Below are 22,556 nucleotides of genomic sequence, written 5' to 3'. Positions count from 1 at the left end.
GGGTAAGCTTATGAGGGCAAAGAGATCACAAGTGATCCAGAAAAGCCTGAATGGATGTCACTGTAACTATAGAATTGGCTCGTTCAACAAAAAAGTTGGGGGGGGGATAACTCCAGTGGCAGAGTGCGTGCTTAGCATGCACGAGGTCCTGGGTTCAAGCCCCAGTACCTCTTCTAAAATCAAAAATAAATAAATAAAACTATTTACCAACCCCCATCCAAATGAAAATGCAGAGGGAGAAAAAAACCTTGTAGAGCTACTGCACTTTGGGTATTGTGACTGGCCTTAGGGATACAAAAATGAGTGGCTGTGAGGAGAGCTATCCGTACAAGGTTGACAGGACAGAGATAAAAGCTGGCAAGGGGTCTTCAACTGGGTCAGGTTGGAGAAGGGCAGCTCTGGTCATCGCTTACACAACCTCGGAAAAGTGAGCCTCAGAACTGAAAGGCAGTTTCAGAAATGTTACCTTCTGAAACAGAGCAGATTCTGAGGACAGAGCCAACAGGACTTCCTGGCGCAGGGTAAGAGAGGGGCTGGGGATGACAGACTCTCTCCCAACTGAAACTGGGAGCTGTGACAGAAAAGGCTGCAGCCCGAGCAGGCTGGTGAGGGAAACAAGGGACCCCGCCTGGATTTGTGGAGCCTGGCAGGTCCACGAGGCAGGAAGTCACAGAAGCCGCACTTCGTCCTCCTCTCTGCAGGCTGCCAGGTACCCCACGAGTCCTGAATGCCCCATTACTGGTCATGGTCTCTGCTCACCGGTCAAGGTGCCACCCCTCTGGCAACACCCTCCTCAGTCTCCTTGGGCTCTGTCATCCCACATGGGCACCCTCCCCACCCTGCGTGGGCTCTCCCTGTGACAGAGCACTCTCCAACACGTGTGGGTGCCCCTCTCCACCTCCGTGGAGTGACATCCATGCCAGGATTTCCCTCTGCAGGAAACCTCTCTCCTCCTCTCAGATCCTAAGAGTAAACACCAGGCCACTCCCTCGGGCTCTGACCCCCGTGCCAGGCCTCCCTCCCACGTGGAAACCCTCCTCACCCACCTGGCCTCACAAGCCATCCTCCAAACCCCTCACCAGTTAGGTGCTGCTTTTCTATTAATCATTTTAATCTAAATCAAATCCAACTTGAGAGAAAATGTAACTTGGGAGTTGAAAAGGACAGAGAGAGTTAATCTGGGGGCATGAGTAGTGGACAGAATGAAGGCATTCAGGAAGCAAAAGAGAAGGTGAAGGTGGGTTCTCAAAGGGAGGTGAGGAAGGCCAAAGGAGACTTCTCAGTTTGACGCGGGCGCTTGAGTAAGTCATGGAGAACCCCTCTCCCAAGTGGCCGGGCGGTGCCAGCAATTGCCTACACTGCGGAACTTGCCTGAACTCTTCTGGAAGACTGAGGACTTGCACTTTTTCCCTCCTCAGTTAAGCACAATCTCTCATTCTGCTTCTTGCTCTTCAGCGGAAGGAGGTAAGGCAAGAAAGAGGGTGGAGGAGAAGGACAGCCACCCTGAGCTCCCACCGACTACATGCCAAGCACTGCCCCTAGTTAACTTTCTTCTCCATGTAATCAACTCAGCAGCACAGAGCAGGGGGAGGTTCTAGCTCACATGTGGAGAAGATGGCTCTCTCTGAGTCATCTGGACCCTGGTTAATCTTGAGTTCAGAATTTGAACCCAGATCTCCCTAAGTCTTCAGTTCTCATTCATTCCCCCCCAGAAAGGAAAAAAGGCAGTGAAAGACAAAAGAGGTCACAGGTGGGGTGACCTAGGGGCAGGAGAGGTCAGATCCACCCTCTCAGATGACTTCTCCTCCATGCTTCCCTTCCTGACCTTAGAAGGGCACACACATCTGCCTTTGGGAAGAGGACATCTGTGTGCGTCACTGCAATGCGGAAACCAGCTGCTGGGGAAACCCAAACCCCTCCGACAGGCCACCCCAGTGCTGTGGCAAAGCAGGTAAGGCCGCCCCCAAGCAAGGAAACAGCCGTACTTTCATAAAATACACCACAAAGGTAAAGGCCAAAGTGGTGTGTTCTTGTCTTTTTATAAATTCCTGATTTACAAACACAGTAGAACAGATTTACCACCAAGAGTGGAACCCAGACTAAAAGGAGAGGAGAGGGGCGCGTACCTCACAGGTACGTCACACCCGGAGGACTGCACTGGGGCACATGTTAACATCTGCCCTTCAGTCAGGCTGACTCGTGCGGCTTGTTGAGGGAAGTGCAGTGAATTATTCTGTCTTCATAGGAGGAGTAATTTAGAAAAAAATGATAATTCACTTAAGAATTTTTCACAACGTCATGGTGCCAGGAATAAAACTAAGACCCCCTAATCCTATAAATTTAAATCATCAAGCTATGGGCCTAAGTTACAGTCATAATTCCCAATGGAATTCCCAAAGTGAAGTTACAGTCATTTTTCCTAGGGCATTTAAAATAATTTAAATGACCAAATCTAGTAAAGCGGGGTCCATTTGTATTCATTTTTCAGTTATCAATCAGATCAGCCCTATTAAAGTCTTTTATCAGTTGAAAGTATTCATTTATTTATTGAGGTAAAATTTACATAACAAAATTAACCATTTTAAAGTGAGCAATTCAGTGGCATTTAATGCACTGACAGTATCGTGCAAGCCCCCGTTCTCGTTCCAGAACACTGTCTTCACCCCAAAACAAAGCCCCCACCCATCAAGCAGCTGCTCCCCACTGTCTCCCCACTGCAGCCCCTGGTAACCACCGAGCTGCTTTCGGTGGATGTTCCTATTCTGGATGTTTCTCATGAACGGAGTCGTGCACCCTGTGGCCTCCGTGTCTGGCTTCCTTCATTCGGCACAATGGTCTGAGGCTCCTTATGCTGTAGCCTGTGCCAGTGCGTCATGCCTTTTTATGGCTGAGTAACAGTCCAGTGCCTGAGAAAGTGCACGTGTGCAGTCTCTCTCCCTCCCCCCTTCTCCTCCCCTCCTCTCCTCCATGCCTCAGCAGCAGATGCATCATCTTATACTAACCATGAAGAAACAACAGACAAACCCAAGTAACTGGTCTGTGATCTGCAGAAGCATCAAGGTCAGGGAAGTCAAGGAGACACTGCAGAAGCGGTTCAGTCTGCAGGCAACTAAAGGGCATGACTGCCTGCAGTGTGTGATTCTGAACTGGACCTTTTCACTGCAAAGAACATTATTGGGACAACTGGTACACTGGAATGGGGTGTGACTGGTACTGCGCTGGTGTTAATCTCAGTTTTCCTGGGCGTGTGGCAGATCTATGGGAGAACGCACCACATACAGGAACCGCAGTCATCCCCCGGTATCCGTAGGAGACTGCTCCTAGAACACTGCCCTCACAACCCACACACACCAAAATCCACAGATGCTCCAGTCTCTCATATAAAAGGCGGGGTGTCTGCATATAACCTATGCATGTCCTCTCATCTGACTTCAGGTCATCTCTAGATTACCTAACACAATAAAGATGTTATATAAAAAAAAAACTATTCACATGTAAATAGTTGCCAATGCATGGCAAATTCAAGTTTTCTTTTATGAAAATTTCTGGGATTTTTTTTCCCCAAATATTTTCAATCTGTAGTTGGTCAAATCTGCAGCTGCAGGTCAACTGTTCAGAGCATCAAGTCAGCAACTTCTCAAACAGTTCAGGGGAAAAAAATTCTGTATTATATTTCTAACTCTTCTATAAATTTGGAACTATTTTATTTCAAAAAAGTTTTAAAGCATCAATAAAAAAATTTCCTGGAATACAGATACTTTCCTGTGTAGGTGTATCTGTGTAATTTCAAATTTAATTGAGCAAAATATGATAGAAAGGAATTCACTGCCTTCCATCCAGTTTGATACCTCAAAAACTTTATTCAAGGGTATTTCTGTCCTATATGAGCAGCATACAGAAGCAGAAAGAGAGCTATAAGGAATGTAAAAGGACGAGCTGGGACCATGTGTCTGCTCACAGAAGGTAAATGTTCAAGTGACCAGAAGAGATGTCTGCTCCCTGTTCCAAGATCACTCAGACAGCCAAGAGCTTGCTTTCTCATGGCCCAGCAATTTTCCCAACCTTAAGCCCATTTCCTAGTTAAATCTTCAGAAGATAAAAAATCTGTTGGCTACTAAAATAAGCAAATTTTAACAAAAGATAATTAATCCTCAATTACCCATGTATATTTGCTTATATGTGCTTTCTGAGGATAGGATTAATTAATATTAACAAGGGTGTTGTAATACTTTGGGTGAATTTTTTCCATATTTCTGCCCAAAAGATAGAATTAAATTTTGAAAATTTATGACTTCAGAATTAGAAACAGAACAATTGAATATTAAAATACATACGAAATCCTGTTGACTATGGCATCTTCATCTTCTTGTTCATCTGCAAAAATGTTCAAGTATTAATATTCTTTTACCTTCCAACAAAATGTTTCATTAATTTAATAAAAAAAGAACAAAAATATAAACTCAAAGAAGCAATTACTGAATAGAAATGATTTTCAAAATGCACTATGTTTATTTCAGCACAGATCCAAATCTAAATCTCATTAAATCAGAAAGGAAAGAATATGGTTAGAGAACAGAGTGCTATGATTGATCAAAAATCCTGATTAACAAAACTTCCATACGTAAATTAAATATTTTCAAATATTTAGTGCTCAAGAAAACAAAACTCAGTAGAATCTTAGAACCACTATCATGGTATATTTAGTATTATACAATGTCAGTGAAATTGCTCATGAATGAAATTTTCTGGTTGATAAGAGCAAAAAAAATTTTTTTTGTATAAAATTAAAATTCAGAACCTTAGAACTCATGTACTTTGCTGTAATTTGAGTTTATCATTAGTAATAACGAGGATTCTCTTGGACCATCCTAAACCACCTTAGATACCACTGCCTTAATACACCATCATTTCATTCAAGTTACAGACAGAAATTCATCATGTTTTGTGTCTTCTTTAAGTAGCAGGTGGCCCTTGCTCCAGTGTTTCTCAACCTACCCTTTTCCTCTCTCCTGGTTGTTGGCCATCTTGTTTATTCTCTCACATAATCTTACCGACAAAAGAAACTATGATCCAATTACAAAAATATTGCACAACACCCCCTGGCTCTCCTTCTCCTCAGTACCTAACTGAGGTTGCCCTCAGAGGCTCTGTGCAGCTCTCTGGAATTCTGAGTGCCCACCCACTTCAGTAACAAAGGCATATTTGGGCCATTCTCTTAGTCCAATCTCCATTCTTAATAATTGGCTGCCCAAAATAGTTTTAAAACCAGAAACCACAAAAAAAATTCATTTTTATACTGTTGTACCCACAACCAGTTAACCATCATATCTTGAAAATGTCTTAATAGCTTCATATCTATTCCAATTCTATTGCCAACACTTTACCAACCAGGTCCAGGGTCCTCACTACACCCTCCCCATGGTTACTCAAAAAGCAGCTAATAAATCTCCTATTTTCCTGCTCAACATCCCCTAATTCCCCCTAAAACAGCACATGATTCATTCATTCTCTATCTCTTCCCCCTTCTGTATCCATAATCTATGAAACCTGATGCCAAAACATCTTTAAAAATGACTGTAGAATCCAAGGAGTATTTCAGTGCAGTCATAGAGCCAAGCAGTGCCCTAGAGCAAGCACTACTGCCTGACTGCTTTCAAAATTCTGAGAAGTTTAGTATGATAACATAAGGAATTTTAATAAATGGAATCCTCAAGTATTCACATGGTATCGCCTATTAGCCCAGCATCACAGGTGGAAACCCTGTGATTTCCAAAATTTAACAGAAGTCAGTAAAGCAACTGCTTATTTACTTATAAAACTGACACAAAAATCTGTGAATTAATCAGCACAAAGATCATTAAAAAAAAAGAATAAAGATATAGTGGTCCCTCTTGTGAAATAAAGGTACATACAAAATAAAAGGATAAAACAAGGTAATATATAACTGAGTGCTAAAGGATGTTATGAAGACTAAATTCTACACTCCTTCAGAAGAAGGAAAGATATTCTGGTAGTCAGAGAAAGAATGGGATGGGGGTGATGAGGGGTGATTATGTTCACATTGAGAACCAGCCACAAGGAACCATATATCCTCATAAACTCTAGAACTTCCCAGATCCTGAACAGTCTTACACTATTCTTAGTCGAACAGAAGGATGATGATAAACAAGGGCTCAGGTCTAAGAGGATGACACTGTGAGCAGTCAGATTCCCTGGAGATGATCTTTAATGTTCTTAGTACCAGGCAACTGCTTGCTTCAGTCACAGGCACTCTGAATACAGCACCACGCTGACAGGCATCGTATAGCCACGGACTATGCCTTGACCCCATGGCTTAAGAATCGGAGCTATTAAAGCTAATTAATTACAGTGTTTCTGCTTACCTGACTTTCTCTTGTATCTTCTGATGATGAAGTAGGAGACGATGTAGAGAATGGCAAAAAGAAGGAAACAGATCTGAAACAAAACAAATGTAAGAGATCATTTACAGTTCCTGCACATCTTTTCTTCAGTAACAGAAGATACATCTTTGATATTTGTAAAAATGGATTTAACTTATTATAAAGTTAAAAATTTTAGCTAATAAAAATTTTGATACAAACTAGTCAGCCCAGTTTAATACCATTCCAGAAAAAAAGTCCAATGGACATTTTCTTTTCAAAACTTGACCAAGTTGTTTTCAAAATCATGTGGAAGTATAAAGAACCAAACTATCACCAACAAATCTGAAAAATAAAGTCAATGAGGCTCCGAGCTTACCAAATATGAAAACATACCTTAAAGCTTCAAGAACATTTAAAGAGTGTGCTGGAACCAAAACTTGGCAGATCAATGACAGAGTCTATTATATAAAAATTTATATAATATAGTTATACATACAAGAGGTTTCACAAATCAAAGTGGAGGGGATTATTCAATAAATAAATCACTATCAAAATAAACAGCAGTTAAACAAGAGATTTTTTTAAAATATTAATTCCCTTTTACTTTCTATAAGATCTAGGGGATGGCAGGCAAAAAGGATGGATGAAGGAATGGGAGACCTCACTACAGTCACAGACCCAGCATGCCTGAAGTAAAGGCGTAGTGGAGCTGTGGCTCGTGGTGAAAGTACTTTGAAGACTCTCAGGGGAGATCATTCCAGGTGATGGTAAGCCTAGGGATCATCCCTACGTGTGGATTTCTGAAGGGTGGGCGGCCGTGTGACTGAGAATGACCTCGGCCTAGGCGGTGAATACCCACTGTACGCTGCCGTCTAGAAAGTGACAAAATGAGGAGGAGGAGGAAGACTATGAAAGTGTTCCCCAGACACGTGGGAGAGCAGCCAGAAAGGGAAAGAGAAGAGCGTCGAAGACAGCCTGCTGCTGAGAGCCTGGAAGGAGCTCCGGGCAGACGGGAGAACGTCCACACCATCAGCCCCTCCTCCCCAAGCCCCTGGAGTGTGGGAGACGGGTCAAAGGGAAAGCCAGTCATTGGTGAAAAAAGGAAAACAGCGGCAGTCTTCTAAAAGATGCTGAGGATCCGGGGAACTGTTACAATGTAACGTGACAATGCAGTGCAAGCTTGCGGGGGCCGAAAGAGCAATGGAAAGAGCAGTGACCGGGCAGAAACACAGTGAATTACGAGGTGAAAGTCAGGGCGGTCAGATGAATAGGGAATTAACACTTATGACAGAGGTTGTTGGGATTCATTCTCTCAACAGTTATTTACTGTGCGCTTACTGTATACCAACCGCTTCTCCAAGAACTGAGGACACAGGAGTAAATGAAAGGTTCCTGCCTCACTGAGCTCACATTCCAGCAAGAAAACAGATAAATAAGCATTCAGCGTGTCAGCTGACAGCGAGGGCCTAGGGGAGTAGGGAGTGCCCGCAAGGGCGAGGAGGCCACGCCTCGCTGACGGGGTGACCTCTAAGGAAAGAGTCGTGGGGAAAGAGAGAGCAAGACATTCAGCATGTGGAGGGAGTGTTCAGGGCAGAGGGAACTGCGGTGCCAGGGGTCTGAGACAGGGAAGGCTCTGCTGGGTTGCAACAACCAGGGGGCAGAAGTAAGAGATGAGGTCACGCGGGAGTTTGTAGCACGTGTGGGTTCTCACAGGTGTAGTTGGTTCTCACCTGGAGTGGGATGGAAACCCACTGTCGGACTCTGAGCAGAGGAGTGATATGATCTGACATATTGCAAAAGACTCACTCTAGCTGCAGTGTGGAAATAAACTAGAAAGGGGAAACGACAGAAGTGGGGAGAGCAGTTAGGGGTGACTGCAATCATCTAGAGGAGAGGTAACTCAGACCTGGGCAGTGGAGGTGTTAAGTTCTGGGAATGTTTTGAAAGCAGACTTGACAGGGCCTGCAGGGATAAACGTAAGGTTCTTGGCATGAGAAACTGGAAAGACAGAGTTGCCTCTTCCTGAGTCATGAAGGATTACAGAGGAGTAGTTTTGGGGTAGAAATAAGAAGGAGAGTTTACATATTGAATTTGAAACAGTTATTATTCACTCAGATGGAAGGCTGAATGGGCAGCTGGACGTCACACTCAGTACAGTTCAGGGGAAGGAGCCAGGCGAGGGGGAGAGGCCCCTCCGCAGACGGACGGCACCCTGAGCCCAGGTGAGACGTCCATCCTCGGTAGTGGCAGAGCCAGAGAAGAGAAGCCTGAGAGCAGAGACCTGGGCTCTCAGACACTGAGAAGCCACGGCGATGGGAGTCAGCAGCAGCTGACTGAGAAGCAGCAGGCAAACAAGAGATCAGCGGGCTGAAAGCCAAGTGAAGACAGTCCACTCAGGAAAAGGGACTTGTCAACCGTGTCAAACGTGGTGACAGGCCGAGCAAGATGAGGACTGAGAACTGACAGCTGGATTTAGCCACGCAGAGGTTGTCGGGACACGGACAAGAGCCGTTTCTCTGGAAGAGTGGAGGCAAAACCTTGACCGGAGTGGATGAAGAGAGGAGAAAAACTGCAAACAAAATGAAAGTAAACAGTTCTTTCCAGGAGTTTTATGATAAAGGGAAACAAAGGACATGTGAAGGAGACTGTTGAGAGGTTTTTCTTTTTAAGAAGAGAAGTTACACAGTTGTAGGAATAGCCCAGTATTTACTCACTCTTACAAGAAAGAAAGGGGAGAACTGCTCAAGAAATGTGATCAAGTTGAGGGGCTACATATAAAAACGTATCCATAGTGAAAAGAAGGAGGAAGAGCAGGAGACAAGAGACCGCGGCTCAACTGCAGTGGGTGAGTAGATGGTGCCGGAAGCACAAAGACACTCTCTTTCCACGGCTTCTATTTTCTCCGTGACAGGGAAGCCAAGTTCATCAAATGAGTTACACATGGAGGGTGAGGAGAGACGCCGGTAAGTCACGCAGGAGAACAAAGGGAGCAGAGAAATGCAACAGAAGGGAGGCACGATGACGTGAGACGAATTGGCTTCCAGGCAAGCCCAGGCCAAGACTAAGCAGTGCAGGAGCGCTGACGGCACCGCACAACCCGAGCCCGGCCTCTCAGACGCTGAAGCAGGTGCAGGCTGTCCCCAGGAGATACCCCAGGCCTGAGATTCTGACAGGCGTCCGGGGCCCTCTGCAGCCTCTTCCTGCAGACCTCCCCTTTCACCACCACCACTCACTCCGCCGACCGCACCGACCGCTCGTCCGGCTTCACGCCCACTGGCCAACTCGGAGCGCTCCGGCAGTGGGCGGTGGTGGCCCAACAGCCACGGTACACTTTCCTGATTTCACCTGACCTATAAGCAGCAACTGGCGTGCCAGCAATCTTCCTCCTGCTCTCACTGTTCTCCCAGGCTCCCTCACTAGCTTCCCTCTTCCTGCCAGCCTTTAAATGTTATTTTTCACTATGATTTCTGAGCTGAGCAAGACATCTACTCTTATTCCACAAGCTCTTCAGAGGTAACCACATCTGTTTCCAGGGTTTTAAACACTAGCCCTCAGTGCTGGACCACTGCTTGAGAACCACTGGTCTAGGGTATTAGCAGGAGTGAGTGAAATGATGGGCCATGAAACCTAAGTGGATTGGGAGAAGAGTGAACCCAACAACAAAGAAAGCTTGATGGTCAAGCATGTTTCTTCTCTCAGACAAGGCTGAATTTAAGACAAACTGTGTTAAGACAAGTTGGGGCACTTTGTGAACAACGCTTTAACCCACAATGAGGAAATAAACTTGATGCGCTAAAATACACACCACCAAAACACATTTTTTAAAATGGAATATGCAAGGAAAAATAAAACACTGCTTTACTTGAAAGATCTCAATTCACCATGAAAGAAAAAGTAAACCCAAACCAAATACATAATAATAAACATGAATTTTTAAAAGTATCAGAGATGCTGTAGTAAATAAATGCATTATTATACTAACTGCTCTACATCCCTGTGTACCCCATATCCTGCCCCTTCACTGCCCCAGCCCCTCACAACCACTGAAATCTCTTTCTGTCTCTATGGATTTGTCTGTTCTGGATGTTTCACATACGCGAATCATTCAGTACGTGACTTTTTGTGTCTGGCTTCTTTGACTTAACGTAATATTTTCAAGGTTCATCCATGTTGCAGCATGCATCAATACATCATTCCTCCAGACTTTTTATAGAAAAAGAAACCCCTGTTTGATTAAAAACACATTGAATTTTTGTTGCTAGCAGCTACAAGCATTCCTTTCAGATGTATTTGCACATGTACACAATGATGTATATATAAAGATGATCCTTGTTCCACTGTTTGCAATTGCAACAAAAAGAAAAGACAAAACTACCAATGCTCTGTCTCCACAATTTGAATACAAAACACATGCTGGTATCTACTCTTTCAACAGTTACTAGCACTATCATAATAAACAGCCCCATGTCTTTCAACTTGTGCTTCAGTAAAGATATTCTGATAAAGACAATTCTGATAAAGATAAAGATAATTCTGATAAAGTGTATTTCCTCACACACACACACAAAAAATAACATTTAGACCTTTAACAAGGGTTAAATATTCCATTTTTCAAGAGTATCACAACAAATTTCTAGTTTATTAATGTCATGTACAATATTATACTTTATTACTTATTCTTGAGATTTTTCAGATTCTATACATTCTTATAATGCAAGTCATCAGCACAAAGTTCATTAAATCCCTTCTGACACCTACTGCAGAAAAACATAAAGGAAGGACAGCTTAATCTGAGAGCAGCCGGGCCCTGGGGCCAGCTGTCACTCACCCTCTGTCCTTCGGGCCCTTCAGCCCAATCACAACTGTTCCAGCCACACAGCCTCCCTCTTCCTGAAGCCCCACAGTACTCCTAGTTCACACATTGTCCACAGCAATTGATTTCTATTAAATGTTTCATGTAAATAAACTTGTCTCCTAAGCCATGTATTATATCTAGTATATTTTAGGGGTAGTCAAGGTGCAAGCACAAACAGGAACTACCTGCTGTATCTCTTGCATCTTGCTGAGGGCCTAAATAATTTTAAAATAAACTGAGTAAGTCACACTCCCTTCCCACCGCTGGTCCCTTAGCCTCAGTCAAGTATGATCAGGGCAAAGGGAGAACACGTTGAACTGGAAAAAAGGTGGAAGTTTAGATTAGACGACTCAACCTTCCAATATGTGGAAGTGACTGTGAAGCAATGAGATGTCATCGGGGGTACGGTACGAAGATCCAACAAAGCAGCGGCGGCGGGAAATTCAGCTGCTTTACAACTATTTCTGTCAAGTCTACTCAGGCAACAAACACTTAAGTACTGACATCTTACTCATAATGAGTCTTTCTTCCATGAACATAAAAGATTTCCCCATTAATTTAGATCTTCTTTGATTTTTTCCATCAGAGTGTGTACTTTTCCTCATACAGATCTGGAACGTATTTTGTTAGCTTTACATCGAAGAACACTTGCGGCAGGGCAGGAGGCTGCTAATGGAAATGGTACTGTGCTTTTAATTTCAAGTTCCACTTTTTCATTGCTAGTACACAGGAGAGCAATTAACACTGCTGTTTACTAACTCTGTATCCCGAAACCTTGCTATAACCTCTAATTAGCCCCAGCAGTTTTTTGTTGTTACTGACTGGGATTTTCTACATAGATGATCATGTCATCTGAAAACAGAAAGTTTTATTTCTTTATTCCCAATCTATGTATCTATTATCTCCTTTTCTCTTCTTATTGCATTAGCTAGGACTTCCAGTAATGCTGAAAAGCAGTGGTGAGAGGGAACATCCTTGCCTTGTCCCTGATCTTAGCGGGAAAGCTTCCAGCTTCTCAACGTTAAGCGTGATGTTACCTATAGATATTCTGTGGATGTTCTTTACCAAGTTGAGGAAGTTCCCCTCTACTTCTAGTTTACGGCGCATTTTTATCATGAATCAGTGCTGAATTCTGTCAACTGCTTTGTCTGCATCTACTGGTAGGATCATAGGATGTTTCTTCTTTAGTCTGTTGATACGACAGATCACATTAAGTGATTTTTCTACAATTCTTTTTATACACTGCTGGATTCAGTTTGCTAATATTTTCTTGTAGAGTTGTGCATCTGCGCTCATGAGAAATATCAGTTTGTAGTTTCCTTTATTGCACTGTCTTTGTCTGATTTTAGTATTAGAGTAATGCTGGCCTTGTAGAATGAGGTAGGAAGTATTCCCTCTGCTTCTATTTTCTGTAAGAGATTGCAGAGAATTGATATCACTTCTTCTGTAAATGTTTGGTAGAATTTGCCAACCTGGCACTGATTTTTGGAAGGTTAACTTCTGGTTCAATTTCTTTAATAGATATAGACCTACTCAAATCATCTGTTTCTCCTTGTGTGAGTTTTGGTAAATTGTTATCCTTGAAGGAATTTGTCCATTTCAACTGAGTTTTCAAATATGTAGGCATAGAGTTGTTCATTATATTCCTTTACATCTTTTTAATGCCCACAGAAGCAGTAGTAATGACCTCTCTTTCATTTCCAATTTAGTAATTTGTTTTTTCCCTCTATTTTTCTTAGTCTAGCCAGAGGTTCGTCATTCTGATATTTTCAAAGGACAAACTTTTGATTTTGTGGATTTTAAAAATTTATTTCCTGTTTTCAGTTTCACTGATTTTTGCTCTATTTCTCATTATTTCTTCTCTTTTACTTACTTTGGAATTACTTTGCCCTTCTTTCTTTAGTTTAGTTTATGTAGAGGCTTAGACTATTGATTACAGAACTTTCTTCTCTCCTAATGTATCCATTCAGTGCTACAAATTTCTCTCTAAGTACTGCTTTTGCAGCATCCCACCAAATTTTGATAAACTGTATTTTCATTTTCATTTAACTAAAAATACTTTAAAATTTCTCTTGAGACTTTTTCTCTGACCCATTTGTTATTCAGAAGTGTACTGTTTAATCTCCAAGTACTTTGGAGCTTCCCAGCTATACTGCTGTTATTAATTTGTAGTTTAATTCGACTGTGATCTGAGTAGACATTGGGTGATTTCTATTCTTTTAAGTTTGTTAAGGTGTGTTTCATGGCCCAGAACATAGTCCATCTTGGTGAATGTTCCATGCGAGGTGGAAAAGAACGTACACTGTGCTGTTGTTGGATGAAAGAGCCTGTAAATGTGAATTAGATCCAGGGGACTGATGGTGTTACTCAGTGCAACTACACACCCTTACTAACTTTCTGCCTGCTGGATCTGTCGATTGCCGATAAAGGGTGTGTTGCGGTCTCCAGCTATATTAGTGGATTCATCCACTTAGCCTGACAGTTTAATCAGTTTTTGCCTCATGTATTTTGCTGCTCTGCTGTTAGATGCATACACACTGAGGACTGCTATGTCTTCTTGGACAGCTGACCCTTTATCTTATGTATTGCTCCTTTTATCCCTGACAATCTTCCATGCTCTGAAGTCCACCGTGCCTGAAGTTAACACAGCTATTCCAGTTCTCTCTTGATTAGTGTTAGCACGGAGTATCTTTTCTGTGCTCTTTTACTTTTAATCTATCTGTGTCTTTCAACTAAACTTCTCATAGACAACGTACAGTGGGGGTTTTTTAATCTACTCTGACAGTCTCTGTCCTTTAATTGATTTATTTAGATCATTCAAATTTAAAGTGATCACTGATATTGTTTTAATATTTATCATAGTTTTAATTATTTTCTATTCACTGCCCTTATTGTTTTTTGTCTTTCAGTCTTTTTCTGCCTTCTCTGGCTTTAACTGAGCATTTTATACAACTCTCTTTTCTCTCATCTCTTAGCATGTCAATTATACTTCTTTTTAAATATTTGTAGTGATTGCCCTAGAGCTTATAATCCACATTTACACTAATCCAAGTCCATTATCGAACATAATACTGCTTCATGGGTAGTGCAGGTACCTGACAACAAAGCTTTCCCAATTCCTCCCTCCTATGCCTTGTAACACCACTGTCATTCATTTCACTTAAGCTAACCACTGCGTAAGGGGTGCTGTTACTTCCAATAAGCTATCATCTGTTAGATCAAGAATAAAAGCTTTTATTTAACCCTCATTTATCTGTCTCTAATACTCTTTCTTTCTTTACGTAAATCTGGGTTTCTCACCTAAAAAATTTTCCTTCTCTCTTAAGAACTTCTTTTAAAATTTCTTGTCAAGCAGGTCTACTAGCAACAATTTTCCTCAATTTTTGTTTGTCTTTTATTTTTTTTTTATTTTTATTTTTTAAGAATTTATTTATTTTTAAAGAATAATTTTGCTGGATATAGAATTCTGGGTTGGTGGATTTGGTTTTTTCTATTAACACTTTAAATATTTCACTCCTCCTCTCTTCTTGCTTGTGTGGTTTCTGAAGAGAAATCTGATCTAATTCTTACTCTTGAGCTTCTATTTGTAAGGTGTTTTATTCCTCTGACTTTTTTCCTCTGTTCTCTTTCTTCTTAATTTCCTGTATTTTGAATATGACATGCCTAGATGGAGTTTTTTGAGGCTTTTTCTTTTAATCCCATGATTGGTGGTCTCTGAGCTTGTTGAATCTGTACTTTGGTGTCTATTAATTTTTGGAAAATTCTTAGTCTTATTGCTTCAAATATTTCTCCTGTTCCTTTGCGTCTTTCTTCTCTTTCTGGTATTCCCAATACATGTATGTGACATCTTTTGTAATTGTCCTACAGTTCATTCTTCATTTCTATTATAGGTTACTTGATTTCTACGATTCCTTTTGAAAGATCTGGGGAAAAAAATCCATAGAATAAAGAAAAAAGCTTTATATTCTAGTACCTTTAATGGCAATTCTTTCCTGTTTTTTGAACAAATAACCCATATTTTCATTTTGCACTGGGCCCCAAAAATTATATAGCCAGCAATGGAACAAACTAGAAAACCACTGCATGGAACTTTCTGGAGAGCAAGTACAGAATATGAATATGAAGAAAAAAGTTCCTATCACCTTGCTCTTTTTAACATCTAGACATCCCTCAAGCTAACAAAGCTACATCAAGTGCTCTTGGTAACTAGAACTTTGAAACTAGCAACTAGTTCAAAAATCATCTATCCTTGATCAAGCTAATCAAAGTCCACAGAAACAACACATTCCACATGATCAAGTGTCACGCACTGCACCAAGCACCATTCTAATACTGTCTCATTTAATCCTCACAACTTTGGGGAAAACTCTCATTTTTATAGATAAGAAAAGTAAGGTTCCAAGAGATTAAGCAACTCACCCATACCACACGCTAGTAAGCAGCAAAGATAAGGCTGAAACCCACCCTGCCGCAGTCCAGAGCCAACGAAGCTGCCCCATGTTCAGCAGGGAGGACACAGGCTCCTGACAAGAGAGTAAGGGTACAACTGGGGGCTCTGGAAGAGTATTAGACGAGGGATAACAACATTCATAGGCCTCAATAATACATCTAATGTTAAAATATACAACATCAAGTAACTCAGATCAACTCCATAAAACCGCAATCTCGAGAATTAGCACGCTGGTGAAGCAGACGCGTTTGCAGCGCCAGATGCCCAGCTCTTTGTCAAATTTCTCGCTTAGTTGTGGTGCTCCACGAAAGACAGACAGTAAATTTGAGAAGAGCTAAAATAATGTTACATGAATGACTTTCTAAGGTCAAAAACTGTACTTTAAGAGATATGTGGAATGTTCCTGAATCCCAAGCCCCAGAGAAGATACCCATGTAAAAATTGTTATTAATTAAATATCAGAATAACTTTAAAAGTTCCTATCTAGAGAGTCTATGGCCTACACAACTGAAGCACTATGACTTTTATCATGAGTCCTGACACAGCCACACACACACACAAAAATTATATTGTATTCCCTCTGCAACTTCAGGTTCCCCTCAGGCAATTTCAAGTTTATCCAAATTTAGTGCTACAAGGCTTTTTAAGAGCCAAGAAATTATGGTATCCTCAAACTTCAAGTCACTCCTGGTGGATATGGGTCAGCAGTGGAAAGGCAGGTAAAGTGGGATGACAGAGAGGAATGATTTTTACAGTGACACCTTGGAAGGGAGATCTAAGTCTTGGAAGGCCCCTCATCACCAGTCTGTGAGGCCAGTAGGAAGACAGGTACTTAAAAGATAAAAAGTGCTTTAACAAGGAGTCACCGAGGGCAGAGCCAGGGTTCTACATCCTGTGACTGGGAGAGGTCACCCACAGCTTCCCCCACCTCTAGCACAGAAATTCTTCAGTGCCAGAAGAATGACAAGAGTTGGATCTTAGAAGTTAAAAACTCCAAGTCAAAAAATCAGAAAGGTACTAAACGTCTGAATGGAGGAACAGACATAGAGAAATACTTCTCATGATATATATTATTCAAAACAATCAAAAATGCATTTACAAGAATTCCACTGAAATTCTAGGGAAGGGGATCCTGAAAAGATTCTAACACACAAAGGATGATAGACAGTAACAGTGTAAAATTAGAATTTTTTTGTCTTTATTTGGTGTCCTTTCTGAACTGTTTTCAGTGTTAAAACATTTATAAGGACTTCTAAAAATAAATTCTGAACTTTATTCCCTCATGTCTGTTTTTTCCTATAATGTCTTTAGTTCCCTGAATTCTCTTACTAGCAAGGTTTTCAGGAAATTGACTTGTACTGTTACATTTAGATATAATCTTCAAAGCACTAACATCATCATGAGTGAATACAAACAAAACCTACTACAGACACTGTGGAGAACACAACAAAAGCACATGGCTCTCAGAGGTTTCATGCTCTATCTCACTGCATAATTTTGGCCTGGACACAAAAGGAAGACTAGCACTAACAATCACGCTGAAAGGATATGACATTCTTTGGATGCCTACATCTCTCAGGAAATATGCTTTCAGCTGTCATTTAAAAAGGAAAGAATAGAGGGAGGAGGGTGTAGCTCAAGTGGTAGAGCACATGCTTAGCATACACAAGGTTCTGGGTTCGAGCCCCAGTACATCCTCTAAAAATAAGTAAACCTAATTATCGTCTCTCCCCCAAATAAAAAAAAATTAATAATATAATAATAAATAAAATATTTTTTAAATCTTTAAAAAAATAAAATAAAAAGGAAAGAATAGGGAAAAAGAACATCTCAAGTGTAATGAGGCATGCCTCAGTCTCCTTGAACCTCAAGAGAGGTGGGAGTTCTACAGAACTAGAGAGGTGAGGATTACTCACAAGGAGAAATGTGTAGGCCAAACTGCTGTAATCACTCACCACAAACTAAGTGACTTAACACTAATTTATTACCTCACAGTACTCAACATGGGTTTCACTGGCCTAAAAGCACTGGTGTCAGCAGGGCTAGTTACTCCTGGAGACTCTGTGGGAAAACCCATTTCCTTGACGTTTCCAGACTTTGGAGGCCACCACATTTCTTGGCTTGTGGCCCTTCCACCATCTTCAGAGAGCATCACTTCAACCTCTGGTTGTCCTCACATCTCTGACTCTACCCGTCCCCTCTCCTTCTTATAAGGACCCTTGTGATTAGACTGCACTCACCAAGATAATCCAGGATAATCCTCTCCTTAACATAATCACATCTGTGAAGTACCTTCTGCCATCTAAGAGAACATTTTCATAGGCTCCAGGGATTACCAGGTGGACATCTTTATGGGCCACTGTACCGCCTACCAGGGGACATTGATTTAACCCAGTTTAGCAAAATCAAACACAAGGAATCCTCTACACTTCTATCCCATTCCTCGTTGCTCACCTATACTATAAAATCACCTCAATACCTGTTGGCTATTGGATTTGTATCTACTACACCATCCACTCTTAAGATATTACAAACACAATGAGAAAGGGAAAAGCCGCCCCCGCCATCTGGGAGCTGGCCTTGGTGTTGTTTACAGCGGCTAGCAACTCACAGCTAGGCCTCGGTGATTCCCCCGATGAAAATAAAACACTTCAGAGAACGTTAACATCTGAGAAGGCCATTCTGTGACTATAACGGTAAAGGATAAATAAGACAACTCTGTAATCATGCCTGAACAAAGACAAAAAACATGAACACTGTCTGAATCATAAAAACGACCAAACATTTCCCCACTCTGGCTAACATGAATGACTTGCATCTCTACCAATTACAGCTTTTGCCTCCCTCCAATCTTTTTTCTTTCTAGGTAAGATTTATGAAGATATCCAATCACAGAATAATCTCTGCTTCCTAACAGCATCCAATACAGATCAAAGCCACACTTCCATAAACTCCTCCCAAATCACCTCACACAAGCCCAAATCCTATTTTACCAGGTTCTGTTCTAATACTCTCTTATGGAAATGCCCCACAGCTCCCCATGGTATGCATTTACCCCTCACTGCAACATGCAGTAACATGCAGTAAACCTGACTTGTCCAACTACGGGTGTTCCCAGTGGTCTTTGGCTGAAGAACAATGACAAAGGTCAGAAAAGACTGTGGCCCCCCAGACAATTGCATTCCAAATTTAGGTACCAGATTGGTGATCTGCTCCATCTTCTGCCCAACCCCTACTCTCAAGAAAAAAGGGCTAAAGTTTTCATCTCCAACAGGAGGAGTAAGCCACAGAGGTGAGGGCAAGACCCTGAAGGGAAAGGCAGGTAAACTCTCCAGGGAAGCAGCAGGTGGGGGATGATTCTTGGCATCTGCACTTCTTCCTCACTCTTGTTTAGCCAAAAGGGAGCCAAATAAATGGCAGGGTCCTAAAACCTCTAGTGCTGTAAAAGTCCCAGTCAGCCCTACAGCTGTCCCCCAAAATATTACAGCCAAGTAAGGGAGCTTTGTCTACAGTTAGGATAAGGAAGAATTTAGATCGTGCAGCCAGACCCCAAAGCTCCCCGCCAGCTAGCTTCATAGGCTCTCCTAGGTCCCTTCATCAGCCTTACAAGAAGCCAATCCCTGCATTTTGTGTAACTGACCCAGCTGGATCCCACTGAACCCTGTCACGGCGGAGGTTTAAACCCTGTAGGACTGTAAATACAGTTCAGGCTATGGAATGAGCTTGCCTAGATTCAAATTTTGGCTCTATCACACACTATACCACCTCTGCCAGGTACTGCGAAATACCTACTTCACAGGTTGCTGTGAGACTCAAATAACATAACCTGGTAAATATTCAATAAATGTTTTGTATTATTAACTCAGTGAAGGGATTATGGAGATTTTTTAGTACACACATATATCAATCGGTGATCATTTTAAAGTAATAACTATGTTTGTGAAAGTGGCACCAATGCAAGAAAACTATTTCGAAGGTATCATGTAAATAACTGCATCCAAAGAACAGACGCATTGAAAGACGAGTATTGCTGTGCAACTATGGCAGCATAAAGAACAGGTACATATCAATTACTGTCAGTGTTTCAGTTCTCCTGATGGGGATTAGTAAGGTAGAGTCAACGTTTTAAAAGCCTGTGTGATGATTTACGGGTGCATATTATTTAAAAACAGGTTAATCAAAAGCAGGTGACAGACAAACCAATGAAAAGTCTGTGTATGAACCACGGATTAAAATCAATCCAATTCTGTGCACGTGAAGTCCAAAAGGAAAAGGAAAACAAGACCACGAAAGGAAGAAAGGAAATGAATCATTACCACCTGTTAGTAGTAGCTAAATGTGATTATTATAGTAACTGACCAGAGAACTGAGGTATTCATAATATTAAAGACAAAGTAAGATTATCACACGAGCATTTGAAAGTTAAACACTATACCATATACAAAAATTAACTCAAAATTCGTCAAAGATCTCATAAATGGAAGTTTTAACTATACAACTCTTAGAAGAAAACATAAGGGAAAATCTTCATAACATTGGATTTGGTGACAATTTCTTGCCAAAACACCAAAAACACAGGCAACAGTGACCAAAAAAAATCAATAAATTGGTGGGCTTCAACCAAATTTAAAATTTTAGTGCACCAAAGGACACTATAAATAAAGTAAAAAGGCAACTCACAGAATGGAAAAAAAATATTTTCAAATCACAAAGGGATTAATATCCAGAATACGTAATGAACGAAACAACTCAATTGAAAAATGGGCAAAAGACTAAGACGTTTCTCCAAAGAAAATATACAAATGTCTAAAAGCACATGAAACAATGCTCAACATCACTAATCATCAGGGAAACACAAATCAAAACCACAACGAGATACCACTGCACACCCAAAAGGACAACTATTATTTTTAAAAAACAGAAAACGACGTGTTGGAGAGGATATGGAGAAACTGAAACCCTAGCACATGACTGTTGGGAATATAAAATGGTCCAGCCACTGTGGAAAACAGTATGGTGACGCCTCAAAAAATTAAACATAGGATTACCATGTGATCCAGCAATTCCAATTCTGGATATCTATCTAAAAGAATTGAAAGCAAGGTCTGAAATAAACACTCATATACCCATGTTCAAAGCAGCACTATTCACAGTAGTCAGGAAACAACCTAAATGCGCCCTGACAGATGAATGGATAAGCAAAATGTGATATGCACACACAATGGAATATTATCCAATCTTAAAAAGGAAGGAAAGTCTGACACATGCTTCAACATGGATGAAACCTGAAAACATTATGCTAAGTGAAATAAGCCAGACACAAAAGGACAAATATTTTTTGACTCCACTTACATGAGATACCTGGAACAGTAAAATTCAGAGAGACAGAAAGTAGAATGGTGATTACCAGGAGCTGGAAGGAGAGGAACGGGGAGTTACTGATCAAAGGGGACAATTTCAGTCTGGGATGATAAGTCGGCTCTGGAGATGGAGAGTAGTGACGGTTACAAAACCGTGTGAATGTACTTAATGCCACCGAACTGCACACTTAAAAATGGTAAATTGTATGTTATGTATATTTTATCTTTTTGGCAAAACCAAAGAAGAGTTGAATAATTAAAAGAATTGGCAGCGAGTCCTAGAGAAAAACCAAGCATGTATATTAACTGTAAGTATGGATAATTTGAGGAAGGAATGCCAGAGACTGGAAACTCACTAAGCTTGGTCACTGCCTGCACTGGTTAGGCAGAGGGTGGAGTATACCCACCACCAGAGGCACTGGTCCAGGAGAAGTGGGGGTGAGGAGGAGCAGAACTAAGGAATTCTAAAATCAGTGATAAAACTGGGTTGTTTCTTGAGTAGTAAACAAAAGTAATAAAGCTCCTGGCTACTATAACATGGGTTCCTTTCTCAACCCAAATGACAGAATATACGATTAATTTAAAATAAAGCCAAAAATAAATAGACCAATGGAACAGCATAGAGCCTGAAAGTAAACCCCATAAATATATCGTTACCTAATTTGTGACTAAGGTCCTAAATGGTGCTGAAGTGACTGGACATCCATGTGCAAAAAATACATATGACTCCTACTTCACAACATACACAAAAAATAAATTCCAGACGAACTTCAGGTTTAAATGGGAAGAGTAAGTCAACAAAGAATTTAGAGAAAAGCACAAAAGAACATCTTCATAACCTTGGAATAAGAAAAGATCTCTTAAACGGAACATAGAAAATACTGATAATAAAAAAATTCTGATAAAGTGAACTATATTAAAATTTAAAGTTTCCACTCATTAGAAGATAGCATTAAGGGAAAAGACATCTACAAAATGAAAAAAAATTTTAATATATATACATATATACATGACCAAGGTATCATATCCAGAAAACATAAAGAACTTTTACAAATCAGTATTAAAAAGATAAACAAGTTTAGAAACGGGAAAAAGACTTGAAGATGCTTCACAAAAGATTTCCAAATGTCCAATAAACATATGAAAAGGGAAATGCAAATAAAATCTCTTGTGCAATAAATACCATGGCACACTTACTAGAATGGCTAAAATTTAAAAAAAATACTAAGTGTTGTACAGATGGGAAGCAAATCACACCTCTCCTACAGTGCTGGTGGGAGTGGAAATTGGTACCACACACTTTGGCAAACTGTTTAAAAGTATCTACTAAAGATGAACGCACAACCTATACCCTAGAGGTCCCATTCCAAGGTACAGACCTAACAGAAGTGCATACATATGTTCACCAAAAGACACGCAGAATACTTGTAGCTAAAACCTGAAAACTACTAAAGAGCCTGCCAACAGTAAACTAAAAATAAGCTGTGCTACAGTCACAATTGCAGCAC

General features: G+C 41.0%; 1 protein-coding gene across 10 annotated transcripts in view; it reads right to left on the bottom strand.

The window, feature by feature from the left end:
* Positions 1-22,556, bottom strand: part of LMBR1 (limb development membrane protein 1) — a 120,570-nt gene that overhangs the window by 96,403 nt on the left and 1,611 nt on the right. For 9 of the 10 annotated variants that reach the window (XR_012074105.1, XM_072964065.1, XM_072964066.1 and 6 more), the window contains exons 2-3: positions 6,384-6,456; positions 4,335-4,374 (exon numbers count right to left, since the gene is read on the bottom strand). Coding sequence is in view for 9 of the 10 variants with exons in the window: in XM_072964065.1 (XP_072820166.1) it covers positions 4,335-4,374; positions 6,384-6,456 (113 nt within the window). In the remaining variant the exon portion in view is untranslated. The remainder of the gene's footprint in view (positions 1-4,334; positions 4,375-6,383; positions 6,457-22,556) is intronic. The other variant, XM_072964071.1, reaches the window with a different exon arrangement.

This window comes from Vicugna pacos, chromosome 7 (assembly GCF_048564905.1).
Source record: "Vicugna pacos chromosome 7, VicPac4, whole genome shotgun sequence".
Lineage (NCBI taxonomy): Eukaryota > Metazoa > Chordata > Mammalia > Artiodactyla > Camelidae > Vicugna > Vicugna pacos.
Note: the sequence above shows the minus strand (reverse complement) of the source record. Positions and strands in the feature narration are given on the sequence as shown.